The 17,849-nt window shown below is 40.3% G+C and overlaps 1 protein-coding gene across 6 annotated transcripts in view; it reads right to left on the reverse strand.

The window, feature by feature from the left end:
• Nucleotides 1–17,849, reverse strand: part of LOC131065031 (AP-3 complex subunit mu) — a 196,350-nt gene that overhangs the window by 23,502 nt on the left and 154,999 nt on the right. For all 6 annotated transcript variants that reach the window (XM_057999412.2, XM_057999420.2, XM_057999396.2 and 3 more), the window contains one exon: nt 225–434. In XM_057999412.2, the coding sequence (XP_057855395.2) occupies nt 225–434 (210 nt within the window). The remainder of the gene's footprint in view (nt 1–224; nt 435–17,849) is intronic.

The raw sequence follows: 17,849 nt of genomic DNA on the forward strand, positions 1-17,849 counted from the left end.
AAATAGATCAAAATAGAAATTAGTAGTACCAATTATTTTGTTCAAAATAACAAAAAGAGCATTAACTTGCATATTACATTCAAGATAAACTATAATAAAACTAGGATTTTTGTGATAGAATTTAAGATTTATAAATAGATGATTATTACAATATAAATTATTAAAATATAAATGTACAATGATGGTCAAAATTTAATCTAAACTTGTCAAAATTCCAAATGAACCTGTAGCTCATGAGTTTGAATGCCCCATCCGGTGGCACAAAGGATAGCACTTGGTGAGCTTCCCATGGGCGAAAACGCACACATGGGTGAAATCTTATGTCATTAAGAATAGAAGGGTTGGAAAATGAAAGAGTCAACTCTGGTACACCTGAGAGTCTAGAATTCACATGCACTTCACCATAGACTTCACATTTGACAAGAAATCCATCCCTGAATCAGCCAAAACAAACATAAACATGAAGCAAAGAAAATTATGTAAGTAGAGTAAATCTAATGATGAATATATTAGCGCTACAAGCTTAATTTATTACCTTATTGTAACTTTATCACAACCTTGTCCTTAAAGTTCAAGAAATTTTTGATCAAAATATCAAGCCATATAGCTAAGTAGTTCAACAAAGAGAACAGGGACTAAACAATACATGCTATAGAAAGATTTGAAAAAAATAATATATTGTAAGCATCGACTCAAAATCAGCTAGTATGTGTACTATCCTATTCTAGATATATAGATTACAACTAGGCTCCAATAATGTTTGTATTAGATGAATGAAGTTTGAGGACAGCTTAAGAGTACTCTCCAAATGTTGTCAACTACTTGCAGAGTAATCCTATCATAAGCCATGTCATCTTCTACATTAAAACACTTTTCTAAATATATTGAATCCAATGACTTTTTTTACTGTCCACCAACTAAAATCAAGAAAACATTTCCACCAAGATGTGAATCAACGGTACAAATAATTTGTTTGCCCCATTTGCAAAATCTTCAAATGAGGACCTAGTAGGTTTAAACAGAAATTATTATCTAAATTGAAGCCCCAACTAAACCACCTAGGTGAGTAATAGACAAAATCAAGGGATAGGGCAGCTTTTTCAAGGTCCAAAATTAAACACCCAAAATAGAGATCCTTAACTTATATAATACGGATGTAGCTTCATGGATAAGTCTCATGGAACTATATTTTAGGCTTCATACTATACCAAACAATAAAATGGTTGGCAAAGCCTCGCTACATTAAGAATTTGAATCACATCAATCAACGGTACCAATGTATGATGAGTGACAAGCAAGGGTAAGTGCTTAATTGGAAAGAATTTATTGATGACATAACACCCCACTATGAGCAATTATGGAAGGGAAGCTATTTCACCCAACAAACAAATTTAAAACAAATATGATTTGTAGCATAATATAATTCTGTGCATATAAGATTAATGATCTAGACTTAGGATGTGACACCTTATTAGAGCCTACAAACCTAAATGAACGCACTTAATGATCAAATTAAGCATGTTGTTTGTTTGTTGGAACCTTGTACAATTAGAAAAGTTGTGCAACAAGCATTGCATACTGAGCAATGGAACTCCATCACCATAAGTTCTACACAAGGTCAAACTATAGGATGCAAAGATAAAAATGTGACAAATCCTATCTATAGATATGTGGCCCACTTATTTAATCTAAGAGAAATTACCAAGTTCTCTACTCAATAGAATGCAAAGAAGAGATAAAAAGGTCTATGTTGGCATTGGGATAGAAAATGTTCTTAGATTGTGTTAAAATTGAGGAAAGGCTAATGACTATTGAGAATGAGGTTGAAAAAGAGGGAGAAGTAGCTATAGAAGAACTGTTGGAAGTTGTCATTGATGTCAGAGGTGAGACCATTAATTGTCATTGATGTGAAAGGCACAAAGAACATTTTGACCACTGTGGAAGGCAACTGTTGATAAGGTTTAAACGAAATCATATAAAGGCCAAAGGCCACTAATCAACCTTCATATAGAATCATGAATTTAAACTTCTCCGTCCAAAATATGAGATGTAGTTACGAGAATCAAAGATGTAAAAATCTTAATCGGCAATAAATCTTTTGGGTAAATTTTTTTTTAAAATCGGGAATCGGGAAAAAATCGGCAATAAATCGGCAAAATTATCGAACATTTGAAAATATATAATTTTTAAAAATATTTTTAAGAAACACACATACACGAAATTTATAGAGCACAATAACATATTACTGGTATCCATCATATATAAATCATAGTTTGAGTCAAATACATACTATATAGTAATATACCAAAAAACAAGAAGAGATTGCAAGACACAAACGAGAAAAAGAAGAGGAGAAACAATGACAGAAGGAAGAAAAGAGACTAAAAAGGAGACAAGTTCCTTTATATGCAAATTGGGATTTTCTAAATTTTAATCAGGATTTAATTGCGATTTTTGACGACTGCAAATCGGGATTTTTTCCAAATAAATCGAGCAGGATTTAAATGGAGATTAAATCGTCTAGGCAAATGAATCGCAAAAAATCGGGATTTTTCCGATTTTTTGAGGATTTTTACATCCTTGATGAGAATTACTTGCCAACCTTCCTTAACCTTCCTTTAGTACCTATGAAGATGATATATAAATAAAGTTTAATATATTTTATGCTGGCCGACCATGCTTGCAACAATAGAATGTGATAAATTGCAGCAATACAGCAATGCTTATTAGAAGCAGCAATTAAAGAGCATAAAGGAGCAGTGAATATATTATAGCAGCAAATTCAATGAAACGGTCAACTTCATCATATTCAAATCAAGAACACACAAAGTTCTTTGTTGGCATAAGCTACCAATACATAAAAGAGGATTTGTCACTTGCAAAAGTAATCTAAATGATTAGTTGCTGGTCGCTTAAGTAATCACAAAAATTATTAGAAACATTCAAGAAATAAACAAAAACAAACTAAAGTTACATAAAGTGTTGTTAAGAAAAGTTAAAGATTTATATAAAAGTAAGAATAATTGCCCAAGCAAAAGTATGAATGCAGCAATAGTATTTTTTTGAAGACAGCGATAAAGAGATTTAAAGAGGCAATGATTAATATAAATAAGAAGGCTTTAAAGGTAGTGCTTATTTAAAAAGGTGCAGCAATTAATAAGGATAGCGATTAAGTAGTAACAAAGAGGCATGTATTTAATGGATGCCTCCTCTGGAATGCATACATTCATTATGGAGTGTTGCGTCCTTTTGATGTGGTATAAATATAGGAGATAAAATGTGGTAAGAAGAATATACAGAAGCACAAGAAGATAACGTATGAATTAAGAGTATACTTATAAGAAGAGATACATGGAAGAATTGTTAAAAGCCTATGCAGAAATGAAGCATAGTAGAGAGAATAAATGAGAGATTTCAAGGCAGAATTGAGAAGAGTTCTGAAGCAGATTTGTGAAAGAATTTAATGCAGATTTATGAAAGGATTTAGTGTAGACCAATGAAAGAATTTGGAGCAAATTTGTGAAAGGATTTAGAGCAGATTTACTAAGGAATTTGGAGTAGAGTTGTGAGGTTTATGCAGATTGAAGAAGGAAACTATATGAAAATTATTGCATCAGATTTGTCAAGAGTGTGGCATCTACAAGAAGACCTTTATGAAGGCAAATCATCTGAGAAGTTAATTTGGAAGTTGGTGCTTCTTAAAGGAGAGAGAGGCATTTCTTGCTAAGTTGGTGCTTAGCTGTGAGGGTTGTTGGTGCCTACAAAGTTGTGACAAAAATTATTTTTATATATAAAGCAATATTTTGTCGTGGTTTTCTCCCATAAGGGTTTCCACGTAAATCATGTGTTCTACTTGAGTTGTGTATTTGTTGCACTTTATTTTGTTGTTATTGTGCAATTGATATGCTTATGGTATTAAGTTTGAAAAAGTAAAGATTGTTGTTATATTGATTCACCTGCCCCCCCCTAGTACAACCGTATGCTCATCAAAAACCAATTGTAAAATTTGATCATGAGAATTCAAAGGATAAAGAAAGCACTATTATCTCTTTACATGGATTGAATGGAACAAACACACCACAAACAATCAAAGTGATTGGTTATATCAAAAGTGAAAGGTGGTTGGTTGATACATGTATTACACACAACTTTATTGATAGAAGATTGGTTAATGATCCCAATTGTTTTTTGTGCTATTCGAAAAGAATGGTATTGTGATTGAGTGAGTTGAAGCTATGAAGGCAATGTTAATGTTAGTTTTGGAGCTCTGCATTTTGGATGAGAAATATCTTGTGTGTGAATTTTGGAGTTTAGGGTAGATAGAATGAGCTGGGTGTTTAAAGGAATTTTTGTGTGGAGCTGTGTGTGTTATTGGATATTTTGCCAAGCATGTTATTTTGAATTGAAGTGCTACTGCTGTGTATTTCAGATCAACGAATTATTTCAGAATATAGTATATTTATTGAGTTGGTGCTCTAATTGGGGTTGGTGCCTCAGTTGTTCAAAGTTGGTGCTTCAAAGAGGGTTGGTGCTCTCTTTTGTAATTTGGGTTGGTGCCCATTATTTGTTAATGAAAAGCCTTGTATGCCGTGGTTTTTTACCCGAAAGGGTTTTCCACGAGAAATCTAGTGTTGGTGTCTTAATGGTTGCTTATTTCATGTTTTACGTGTCTCAAGTGCTAAAATTTTTAAAAGTTCTGAAATACTGATTCAGAACTTTCTGTGTGCTCTTCAATTGGTATTGGAGCAAGACACCTTCTTATAAAGCTTAAAAGCTTGAAGGATTGATCCCATTAGCACACAAGATGAATGTTCTTGAAGGACTTGCAACTAACAGAGCTCCTTTGTTTGATGGCTCTAACTATGGATTTTGGAGTGTTCAAATGAAGACCTATTTGATGTCTCTTGGTTTTGATGTTTGGATGAGCATGGTAAATGGTTATATTGCTCCTTCTGCATCTCCTACAGATGCTGATGGAAAGAAAGCATTTGAAAATAATGCTAAAGCTATGAATGCAATATTATGTGGCTTATCAAAGTAGGAATTTGTAAAGGTCATGCATTGTGATACAGCTCATACTATGTGGGAAAAACTTCAAAATGCATATGAAGGAGATGATAATGTTAAGAATGCCAAACTGCAAACTCACAGAATGCAGTTTGAAATTCTTAGAATGCGGGAAGAAGAAAGTGTTGCTGCTTACTTTTTAAGAGTTGACGAAGTTGTAGATTCTCTTAAGAGCTTAGGTGAAAAGATTGAAGATAAAACTGTGGTTCTGAAAATCTTAATGTCTTTTACCTTTAAGATTCAATGCTAAAGTTTCAACGATTGAAGAGATGGTTGATCTTGACAAGTTGTTTGTTGATAAGCTTCATGGCATCCTGACAGCCTATGAGATGAGAATGAATATTGAATCTTCTTCGAAGAAAGAAACTGCATTCAAAGATTCTAAGAAAGGTAAACAAAAGGTACAAATTTCTAGTGATAGTTTTGATGATAATCTGATTCTGAAGAGGCATTGTTCACGAGAAAGTTGAAGAGAGATTCTAGTAAATATAAAGGTAAATTGCCTCTCAAGTGTTTTAACTGTGGCAAGGTAGGACATTTTGCAGCAAAATGTCCGTATGAAAAGGATGAGGACAGTAGCTATGAGAAGGAACCTAAGTTTAGTAAAAAGAAATTCATGAGAAAAAAAAATAAGACTCATAATTTCAAATAAAGTTTCTAATCTAAAGAAGAAAGTTGTTCATCAAATGCAAGTGAAGAGGAGTCTCTAAATGATGAGATTTTATTCATGGCCCTAGAAGAAACAGTTTTTGAAAATCAAGAAGAATACTACTTTAATGAAGAAGAGGAAGTTGATCCTGAGCAAGAGTTGATAAGTGCTTTAAATGAAATCAAGATGCTAAGAAAGAAAAAATAGAGTTTAAAGTTTTTGTTACAGAATGAGAGTAACGAAAAATCTGAACAATTTCAAGCTTTAGAGGTTGCAGAAAAGTTGATAGTTGATCTGAAGCTCCAGATTGAAGAATCAAAGAAAATAGAAGAAGAGATCAGATGTCAACTCAAGGACAAAGAACAAAACTGTGAGAAGCTTGAAGCTTAAGTTGTTTCTCTAAGAAAGTTGGATAAATCTTTATAGTTATTGAATCATGAGAAGATTAATCATAAAGGAACTATGTCTTTGGATGATCTGTTATACTCTCAAAAGCAGTCCATTGACAAAAGTGGAGTTGGCCACGAAGAAGCTCAATGACAATAACCATTTTACTTGTAATTATTTTGGTCACAAAACCATAAATTGTAGAGTGTTTGCTAGAAGAGATTCTAGTTTTGTGAATAGAAATTCATTTGCTCATTTGAGAAATTACAACATTATTTGTTATAAATGTAATATCTTTGGTCATACTGCAAGAGTTTGTAAAAATGGCATGACAAATTTTACTAAGAAAGATGAGACAAAAGATAAGGCAAAGGAGAGTACTAAGGTTTGGAGGAAGAAGGAGAAACAAGTCTCTGAAGAATCTTTGATTGTTCAAACAACCCTTCTTGCACAAAATGAAAAGGATATTTGGTATGTTGATAGGGGTTGTTCCAGACATATGGCTGGAAATAAAAGTAAATTTTTGACTCTCGAGAAGATGAATGGAAGCAAAGCACGGTTCGGAGGTAACTCTTCAGCGAAGGTGGCAAGTAAAGGAACACTAATGTTGAATGATGGTAAGACAAAAGTTGAAAATGTCTTGTTTGTTGAAGGAGTGAAACACAATTTGCTGAGTGTTAGTCAATTATGTGATCAGGGACATAGCTTAATTTTCAGTTCAAAGTATAGCAAAAATCAGTAAGGATGGTAGTCATAATATTGATGCTAGTAGAGCTCCTAACAACTTGTATCTTCTTGATGTTAAAAGTGAAACATGTGTTACAAGTTAGGGTTGTTGTTGCACCAAAATATCGACCTATCAATGCCCGATACAACCACTAGACTTATAGAATCCATAGGAGGTTGTTAAACCATTTCACGAATCCCCGCGAGGGACACTGACCCACTGCCAACAATCCCCCTCCCAGCATCACTCGCCGCGGCTTGCGTGATTCGAACCTGTGACTAAGCTCTGATACCACTTGTTACAAGCTAGGGTTGTCGTTGCACCAAAAGATCAACCTATCAATGCCCGATACAACCACTAGACTTATAGAATCCACAGGAGGTTGTTAAACCATGTCACGAATCCCCGCGAGGGACGCTGACCCACTGCCAACAACATGTTGTTTGAGTTAGCTTGATGAAACATGGTTATGGCATAGAAGATTGGGACATATGAACTTTGATAGTCTCATTCAGATCAGCAACAAGGAAGCTGTTAGTGATATACCACAACTCTCTAAACCTTCAAACATTGTTTGTAAAGAGTGTCAACTTGGTAAACAAACAAGGAAGAGCTTCAAATCAAAGGAGTATTCAAGCACAAAGCCTCTTGAGCTGATACACACCTACCAAGACTACAAGTTTTCAAGGTGAGAAATATTTCATGCTTTTGATTGATGATTATTCATGTATGACTTGGGTTACGTTTTTAACAGAGAAATCAGAAGCATTAGAGAAGTTTAAAGTTTTCAAGGCTCTAGTTGAAAATGAAAAAGGTCTGAAAATTAATTGTTTACATTCAAACAATGGAGGTGAGTTTACTTCTAATGAGTTTATCAATTTTTGTGAGATAAATGGTATAAAAAGACAGTATTCAGCTGCTAGGACACATCAACAAAATGATGTTGTTGAGAGGAAAAACAGATCGGTCCAAGAAATGGCTTGAAGTATGATGAATGAGTCAAAAGTGAGTGACACTTTTTGGAGAGAAGCAGTTCAAACTGTTGTCTACATTCAAAATAGAGGCATGATTAGAGCAAAGCACAATAAAGCACCATATGAACTGTGGAAAGGTAAGGCTGCTAGAGTCAAGTACTTTAGAATTTTTGGTAGTCCTTGTTACATTAAGAGAGATGAAGACAATCTAAGTAAATTTGATCCTAGAGCTAATGAAGGTATCTTTTTGGGTTACTCTACTAAAAGCAAAGCTTATAGATACTTTAATAAAAGACTACATAAAGTTATTGAGAGTGTTAATGTAAAAATACATGAGAATACTAACACTTGTGACAAGCATGAAAATGATGAAAATAGTGCTCAAAGAGATGAAGAAGAAGGTTGTTGGCAGCAATATTGTATAGAACTAGTCCCAGCCAGGGAAACAGAATTAAAATGCAGTCCCAGCCAACCATAAGGGAAAAATAGTGGAGGAAGGAGAGCCCGCAATCGTACACCGTACTACCGACAGGAGTTGAAAGGGAAACGCTGGTAGTTGGAAGGAGAAAGTGGCAGACTGGCAGTTGGAAGGAGAATGTGGCAGGTGCAAGAAAGTTAAAGCTATAAAGGCAGATCAAGGGAATTAATCAGGAATCAATGGACACAAACAGGAACAAGGCAGATTGGAGAAAACAGTTATAGCCGTTAGAAGACAAGTTACAAGGAGGGCGAAGAACCCCAGAATCATGTGTAGACACAGGCAAGTGAGTTTCGCCATCTGGTATGCGCATTGCAGGCAGCCTCGGGATGAGCAACAGTCAGAAAAGAAGGGAGCATCGTTCAAAAACCCAGTCGACAAAGGACAAGGATGAGGTAACAATGAACAATATTGTGTTCAGGGTCTTAATGGAATAGACTGCAGAAATTGGTGGGCGAAGACACCTCACGATGACCCGATAAAGAAAAACCTTCGCTAGGCACAGGTACACTGGGCTGTCCAAATGCCAGTTTTCTGCATAAAAGATTTTGAGGTGGTTTTGCGTGCCATGATTGGCAGCTATGATAGACATCGCCACCAGTTTGTATTTGACTATCAGCACCGGCGGATAACTATTTCCTTCACGGCAAGCGAGTTCAGCAGGGTGTTTGGCATACCGGGGTTGAAAGGAAAAAAAATCGATAGTTCACAAAAAATCACTCCAGAAAACCGTGCTACAGTTGATGTTGAGTGATAACCTCACGCAAGGAGAAAAAGATAGTCTCAAAAGTGCAAGCAAGAGTGGGGGGGTCAAGAAAACATTTTTGGCTAAGGGAGTATGGCGATGCCTATTGTCCATAGTGAAGAGTCACCTTACAGGTGCCAGTCGCGCGTCTGACATAGCTATCGCACAAATAGTGTTGATGAATGGGCTGCACAATGGGGTGGTGTATGATTGGGCATCACTACTGGCAGATAGGATGGACGAGTTCATGACCCTACAGTACAAGAAATTTTACATGCCGCATCACGCCATTGGGTTATTTCTCGATGCAGTCCGCACACAGATCACCCCAGGCTCACAGCCATTGGAGCCACAAGGTCGTGTTGCACCGGACCAGCTACCCATATTCTACTGGTCGCACTTGGACGTCTTGGCACATGGCGCAAAGGCATGTCTAGGCACAAAAAGGAAGAAACCCGCCATGTCAGACACGTAGTCCGACACAGAAGAGTCCGATGTAGAGGAGGATGCGGATAGCGGCAGGGAGGAATCCGTAGACACCTCCCAGGTGAGCGGAGGGAGCTTTCGGTTGGCAGGTAGAGGGGGTGACCAGTTGCCTGAAGAGGAGGTAGTGGAATCGACAGGTACAGAAGGGTCCATTTGAGCATCGCACGTTCAGGTCCACTTTACACCAGCACGCTCACTGGAGACTTGTCAGTTGGCGGTGTGTTGACATTTCTGAAATCGCATTGTTGCAAACTCCATACGGCCAACACAGAATAGAATGAACTCGCTGAGTATCCTATCCTCTCTTGAGATAAGGAAATCCCTAGTGCTGTTTCTCACGTTTGATCAAAAGGGACAACCTCAAGGTTTCGTTTGTCAAGTCTTGATTGCGGGATTACTCAGTGGTTTGATGTGTTTTTGTTGGAAACACAAGGGGACTTACGGTGAAATACGCAATTGCTAGATGAGTTCCCTAGAACTTTAATAGTCTTGCTTATCAAATGGTTTAAGTTGGGTTGATACTGTTTTCAGCAGGACTGTGGATTCTCTTGGTAAAAAAAGGAAAAAAGGGGGATAGAGAGAGAGAGACAAAAATTATGAATTATTTAACTAAGATAGCAGATTCGGTAAACAGACAGACACCTCCAAATAACTGGATTAAGCATTACCAACCATTTAAGCACAATACTTGCATCAATCTAGTGCAATCTTCAAGGGAAAATTGAATTTTCATGCTATTAAATACAACATCAAAACTTTGACATTCATTTAGTGAGCATTCAATAACCGAACTAAGCATATGAAAGGTTCAGATTAACCATGCAGAAGGAAAGACAATCAACCATTCCCTAATGGTATGAACAGCGAGGATTCTATCAAATGTTTACTTAGAAAATGCTATATAAAGGAAAGAAACATAACTGAAAATTCTAAATCAATGAAGGAGGAGACCATGCACTCACAGGGAAACTTGAAACAATCTTAACTTTGCATTAAATCCTGTAAATTTCGCTAGAGCTTCAGCAACAATCCATGAACTTCTTACAAAATGAGGGAAACCCAGTCCCTTAAATAGGCTTCAAAAATGGATGAATGGCCAAGATCTAATCTAAACAAATGGCCCAGATTCATCCTTAAAAAGAGAACCCATACCCAAAATGGCGGGTAAATAGCAGCAACTACCCCAAAGGGAGTAATAACTACTCAAAAAGGTAATTAAAACTTATCCAAAATAATCCAAAAAAGTGCATACACATAAAGTTTTACATTTAGTTGACTTGGAAGTCAAACATAACCCTTTGGCCAAAAAGTGCAATTTTCAAAATTAAAAAGGGAAAAAAAACTTTAGGAGAGCACTTTTTCTTTTTCAGCTTCACATCCCTTTTCTAGGAATTCATCCTCGTCGTGCAAATATTCTTGCCAATGGTCTCGACCTGCTGTACGTTCCTCACGAACATATTCCTGGAACCTGAGGCACAATTGGAATAGCAAACTAAATGGAGGCATAGGAGGATGACGAATTTTATACTGCATGCCTTCAAGGTATTGGTCTACGTGCTTCAAACCATCCTTCCAACTGGAACGATTACACTCGAAGCACAACATGTTGACCAGCAAAACTCGGGTCCTTAGCAGAATAGGTGATCCTATCCGTCCCTAGTCTTTCCTCCCAGTCCGACTGTATCACTTCATCGGATAGGTCATTTTGCCATCCCGAGACCATTGATTGGAGGATCGTTTTGCTGAGTTCTTGCATGGTGTTCAGAATTGTCTCGCATGCATCGTGTTCTTTATCAATGATTTCTCTTGTGTCATTCTTCATGGTGATAGTCCAGTACCATTCCTTAAGAGTGCTGATGTTATAAGGATCTAGGATGGTGGATAATGTAGGAATTTGTGCATGGGTCCAGAAGAGAGCTCTCATGAGGGGAAGAGTAGTGGTAGCCACTTCATGTATTCTAAGGGATTCCCTCTTTACCTCTAATAGCCGGACCAGAGTGGTCGCTTGATGGTGAGCCATCTCTTTTACTTCTTCGAGGATTCGTTCTCCCCTCCTTTTGATGCCTTGTATCCATTCTCTGACAGCCCTTGCAGTATCCCGTACTCCTTCAAATTCTGTTGTGGTCCTCTGTGCCAAGGCCATCGGGGGAATGTGGGATTCGGAAGCATTGTGCAAGGGTTTCAGGAGTTGATCAATGTATTGCTCAGCCTGCTCGGCACAAGCTCGATACATGTCCTTTTCAACTGTTATCTCTTCAAGTTGCCTGAGCATGTTCTGTACTGAATCCTTGAATTCCTCCTTTTCTTGTTCCTTAGTGGCTCGTTCGATGGGGATGGTTGTGATGCTATAATCTGTCAGTGTGATCTGATCTGTTGGCTTGTCTGCAGGCGGGGTGGTGATGTGAAGAGTACGGTTCCTTTGCTCATCTTTGGTTATTCTGGAATATGCCTTGGGTTTTTTCTTCCCCTTGGCTTTAGCTTGATCTATACGTGAGAAGATGTCCTCCAAATCAATGGGTGGCTTTGTGGCGGCCTTGCGCTAGGCTCGGGCAATCAACCATTCCTAAGGTACAGTCTGGGCTGATGCTATGGTTAAATTTTCACTCTGTTCTTTGATATTTTCAGCCGTCTCATCACAAATTTGCAGCTGCTCGGTTACAAGAGGAGTGGAGGAGGTGTCAAGCTCTTTGCTTGCAGCAGAGTTTTCTCCCACTTCATTGAAAAATTGTCTGGTGCCTTCTTGTGATGGTAGCTATTCAGTCTTTTCGAGCTTGCGGGTCTCCTCTGTCCTTTGCTCTCCTTCAATGGTAGAGTCATCTTTGGTAGCGTTATGGAGCAGTAGTTCATGGCGACTCTATTGGGTAGGTTCATGTACTTCGATCCCCTGAATGGATGGAATCTCTCCTTCCTCAATTTGGTTACCCGGCTCGGCTGATTCAATGACTCTTAGCTCGGCGTCTAGCATGTCGGGTGCGGGAGGGTCATCAACTCCAAATGCATCAATATCGCTCTGGGAAGGCGGAGCAAGTATATAATCTAGTTCTACTACATCGTTGGACGAACTGAGGTCTTTTGACGATGAAGTGACCTCTGGTCTCCTAATGGGAATCTTTTCCCTTCTTGTTCTCTTGGATGTCCGAGTTCCTCTGCTGGCTTTAGCCTTCTTCCTTTTCTCGGGCTTTTCAATTTCTTCCCTAGGTGCACTGGAAGTTCCCTCATCTTCGGAAGACTGAGAATCAAGGCTACCCATTAAGTGGTAAGTGAACTGGACTCCATGAATTAGTCGCTCAATCTGCTGATGCAACCATTGGTCTGTATATCTTCCTGGGGCTGCCATGACTGCCTCAAAATCAGTGATTGGGTCCTGCGACCAATCAATGCCCGGCAAAAGATGTCTTACTGCCTCAAATTCCCGGACCTGCAGACAATTTCCCGAATCTGTGAGTTGATCTAGGACTTGACGATATTCATAGAGTCACATTTGCTACACACTCAGCCTAGAATATTCACGCCTTCGGACCTCATAGTCATCAGAGCAGTTCTTCCAATAACCTTCAACTAATTCCTTTGCTCTATACCGCTTGCCATAGGCTCTCTTTGCCAGATTGTTGTGATCGAAGCATTTCCTTGGGAAATGCTCCTGTAGGCCATAGGAGGCCAGCTCTATGAAGGATTCCTCTGCCTGGGTGGGGATCTTTAGATGGACATCCTGATTGCCTATAATCATGGGGAATGCGAATCTAGCCTGCTTGCTGTCTCTGAGTAAGCTGTTGGTCGGACGTGACTGCCTTGCAACCTCCATAAGAACTATCTTGTCGGTTGGGTACCGTGGAAGCCAGAGAGGGGCACCATCAAAGCCAGCTATCCAGATATAGGAGAACCTTGGGAACTGGATGAACCAGGCTCTGTATCTCTGTACTAGAATAGTAGCTTGCTCCGAGAGCCTTATGTGTAATCCTCCCTGCATAAGCCTGACCAAGCGCATTGTGAAGGCATCGTTGACGCGCTCATACTGGCCAACTGCATAGGCCGGGTTGCTCTTTTCTCTTTGAGCTATATCTTGATAGTGCAGCTGTGGGTAACAATCATACACTTTTACCTGATCAGGTCCATTCCCAATTTCACCTTTCATTATCAAACCTGACTAGTTCCTAGCGAACATGTAGACCAAATAGGAGGTCATGGTGAAGTACTTCTTTGTCTTGAGTTCGATCAGCTGAGTGTGGACGTTGTCGCTTATGATCTGGGCCCAATCAAACTTGGACTTCCTAGCGAAGACTTGCTCTGTGAAATAAAACATCCACTCTTCAAAGTAGTTGGATTTGGGGAGTCCCATAACTCTGCTGAGCAATGTGACCATGTCCCCATGCTCATTGTGAAAGTCACTTCTTGGGGTCTTTTTCCCAATTCTGACGCTTGGAGGTCTTCTCTCCTTGTACCACTCTTCATTGATCAGTGTTCTGCATCTGGCAGGATTCATATCATACGCCCCCTGCGCTTCATCTATAGTCGTGGTTGTGGGATTGTTTGGGAAGGGAATGTCGAATGCGTCGCCAATGGCTTCAGGAGTGAAATTAGTGAGGACCATGTCCTCGAGGAGCACCAATCTAGAATCTGGTTGGTAATGCCAAGCAGCCACTACTACTAACTCATAGTTTTGCATTGCTGGGGGAAATCTTGCTGCTTGGGCAATGCCACTTTCCATCATCTGCCTAGGCTTGCCATAGGCATTAGGGGAAAAGACTCGGCTTCTGAAATCTTGGATATCGATATGGCCTAGGTTAGTATCATCGACATTGTCCTAGACACTCTAAACTTTTGACTCCCTTAATCCCCCTCTTTGATACTGGTACTTCATCTTTTCGACTCGGCGAGGGATATATGATTTGGATGCTCGCGATGTCTCGGCTATGTTGGTGTTGGAAATAAGCCACACCCGGACCGACGATGGACTGGTCCAAGAGGGGCCAGTAGCTCAGTGGTACAGCACTCCATCAGCGTTATGGAAGGTCCTAGGTTCGAGTCCTAGCTGGTCCATGTCTCAACATGGTATCAGAGCCAGGTCCAGGTTAGGAGCCCCAAGCACACGAGAGGTGTGGCTTAAAGGGGGGTGTTGGTGTTGGAAATAAGCCACACCCGGACCGACGATGGACTGGTCCAAGAGGGGCCAGTAGCTCAGTGGTAGAGCACTCCATCAGCGTTATGGAAGGTCCTAGGTTCAAGTCCTAGCTGGTCCATGTCTCAACAGGCTGTAGCAAGCATCTTTGATGATTCTACCACCGATTTAGGCATTCATCCTGCACAGCCGGACGCGGATTACGAGGCGATAAAAGGAAGTAAAGCGGGTTAGATAAAGAATATGTCAGCATTCAAGGATCAATTCAAAAACCGAATTGAAAGAACATGATGATTTCGTTAGCTAAAAGGTTGATTAATTTAAACATAAATATTTATGAAGCTTTTCGATTGCGGATTTACACTCAGGCATTAATTTCAAAATGGATAGAGCTTGAGAAATTTTCCTAAGTCTGACAATGCATTTCTTGGTTAATTCTGGGCCTATGTTTCAATTGCTTTGCACAACGCCTTACAAACGGAAAAAGATGCGACTTGAAGACTTAAGCATTTTAACCAATTTTGCACAGACATCCATCCAATTTGTAAATATTTCAGAGGATTGAGAGAGGTAAAGCGTGCTTACCTGGTGAAAATGAATGGCGAGAAATTGCACGATTTGCAAATTAGAATGGGAGGTTTCTGCAATTTTTGAATTTCAACGGTTAACTTTAAATCCAAATTCTCGCGCCTATGGTTTGAAAAGAATTTGCAATTTTTACTTCGAATTTGAATGAGACTTAGTGATTTTAATTACCTTGGCGATATGGGCGATTTGCTTCAGCGATTTTAACCTTGTGCGAACTATAGCAGGCGAAGGGGGTTTTCAAATTTTTACCACGCAATCTGGGGAGTCTTTGCGAACTCCAAACACTCTTCACTTATCCATCTAGGTCACGATATTTAGGAGTTTTGCCGATTTTTTTGAAAAAATCGATCTCTTCCCATAATGCAAACTTTGGGTTATTAGGGCAGTTTGCAAACTTTGGATTTTGGCGTTTATCCACTATTGTGTGAATTTCGGAGCTTTGGAGGGTTTTGTGAGCTTCATTTCCCATGCACATCTCTTGAAAATGCGCCCTTGGAAATTTGAAGAGGCCCTTTTAAACTTTTCTATTCCACGCACTTCACCCATGCATGGCGAATTTCAGAGCTTTTAGTGCATTTGCAAAGTGCGGCACTTTGACCCCATTCTACCAATTTTTAAACTTCTGAAGAAATAGCGATTTTCGCCCCGACGCGATTTTCGTCGATTGGGCACAGTTCGTCAAACTTCGGACCTTTGGTGGCTTTTGTTAATTTGGACTTTTCACGTTTCTAGCAGAAAGTGCGAACTTTGGTGCTTCTAACCCTTTTGCAAACATTTTACATTTTCCACGCCTTTTACCTTCATGCGATTTTTGGTGCTTTGAAAATTTCGCAATTTTAAGTGTTATTTGCAAACTTCCTTCTTTTTGGCATTTCGGCCTAAAGGTTCGAATTTCGACCCTTTTGGCCATTTTGCAAATTTTCTTTCTTTCAATTCGGCCTTAAGGTCCGAATTTCGGCCTTTTTGGCCATTTTGACAAGTTTTCGCTTTTCTCTCACTTCGGCCTTAAGGTCCGAATTTCGCCCCTTTTGGGCATTTTGCAAAGTTTTCACTTTTCTCGCATTTTAGCCTAAAGGTCCGAATTGCGCCCCTTTTGGGCATTTTGCAAAGTTTGGCACCTTGAGGTACTTTAAAGATTTTGCCCTTCTTTTGCCTTTCAACTGGCGAGAATCGCCATTCATACAGATCTCGCAAACTTGTAAAAAAAACATCATGTAATCTCTCCCATCATTCTTATGTGAAAATCGGCGTCTTTGGGTCCTTATGTGACCTTTAGATGCACTGTCCTTTACTTGGCAAACTTGGCCAGTTTCTATCATCCCACGCCTATTTAAGGCATTTTCACGAGCTTGAACAATCTCTTGGAATTCGTGCCCAGGGGCTCGACTGACCTAATGGAATCATCGGCTCCCTCGCTCAACATCATCATCTCACGGACTAATCGCGAGCTCGCTCGAAAGGATGCGAGATGCTTTGTGTGGAACTCAACAGGGCGAAAACGGAAAGGCCCAAAAAAAAGGAAGGGGGACCCTGTCGGTGACAGGGAGCGTGTGCAACGCACAACACGATGTCGCGGTCATTCGGGACAGTCAGCGTAGTCACCACGATGCCAGTACCTAGCTTTGGGCAGCCTCGGGTGACGATAGCTATGACACCACGACGGGTCGAGAACACAGCAGGAACCGACTTTGGGGTGGCCTCAGTTCAACAGGATGGGTCGGGTACCTTGGCAAGTGCAGGGGCTTCCATGGAGTAGGATGTGTCGAGTGTGCCAGGTTATATGCAGGAGGTAATGATGGAAGCAGGCGCTCTCCAGGATGACCTCAGTGCCTGGGTTAGTCGTTACAAGCTCACACCCGTGGCACTTGTAGGGGAGGCCACTCTATCTCCAGGCAGGGAGATGCATTCCTTGGATATCATTGATCTAGAGGAAGGGAGTTCTCCGAGCAGTAGGGCGCTCCAGAGGGCTACGTCACCCCCGGCGGATGTAGTAACCAGTCCTTACAGAGAGGAGGGGGTACCTGTGGGAGTGCAGCAGGGCACTGGAGAATTTGACCAGTTCATTGTCGTCATGACTCTAGAAGCACAGCGGCTTGTGTCATCTGCCAGACTCCAGGCGGATGCCGCCATGGTCGAGCGGATGGAGAGGTTGTTGACCTTTGCCCGCACCGGATGCAGAGAGGAGTTTGGGAGGTGTTTTGAGTCTACCAGGTGGTCTGAGATGGAGAACCTGGGGATGTTGGAGGCTTGGCGCTTCATTGAGGGGGTTGGTGAGACCCGGATGCAATCGTTGTTGAGAGAGGTGGAGCAGGCCTTCCGTGAAGGCTATCTTGAGCTCCGGAGGACACAGCACATGGCATCCATAGCTGAGGCCTTGCGCGTAGCAGCAGTGACGGCTCTGGAGGAGCTGACTACCAGGTTTCGGGAGGTTGAGGCTACCATGGCACAGACTCGGACAGCGATGGACATTCTGGTGGCAAATAAGTCTGCCTTGGCTATACAGCTAGAAGAGGAATGGGCATCCAGAGAGCAGTTGGAGACTCGATTGGTCGGTGCATTGGATAGCGTGGACAAGAAGGATAAGGAGGTGTTGGAGGCCACCTACATGGTGAAGACTGCAATGGAGAGATAG

This window comes from Cryptomeria japonica, chromosome 1 (genome assembly GCF_030272615.1).
Source record: "Cryptomeria japonica chromosome 1, Sugi_1.0, whole genome shotgun sequence".
NCBI classification, from domain to species: domain Eukaryota; kingdom Viridiplantae; phylum Streptophyta; class Pinopsida; order Cupressales; family Cupressaceae; genus Cryptomeria; species Cryptomeria japonica.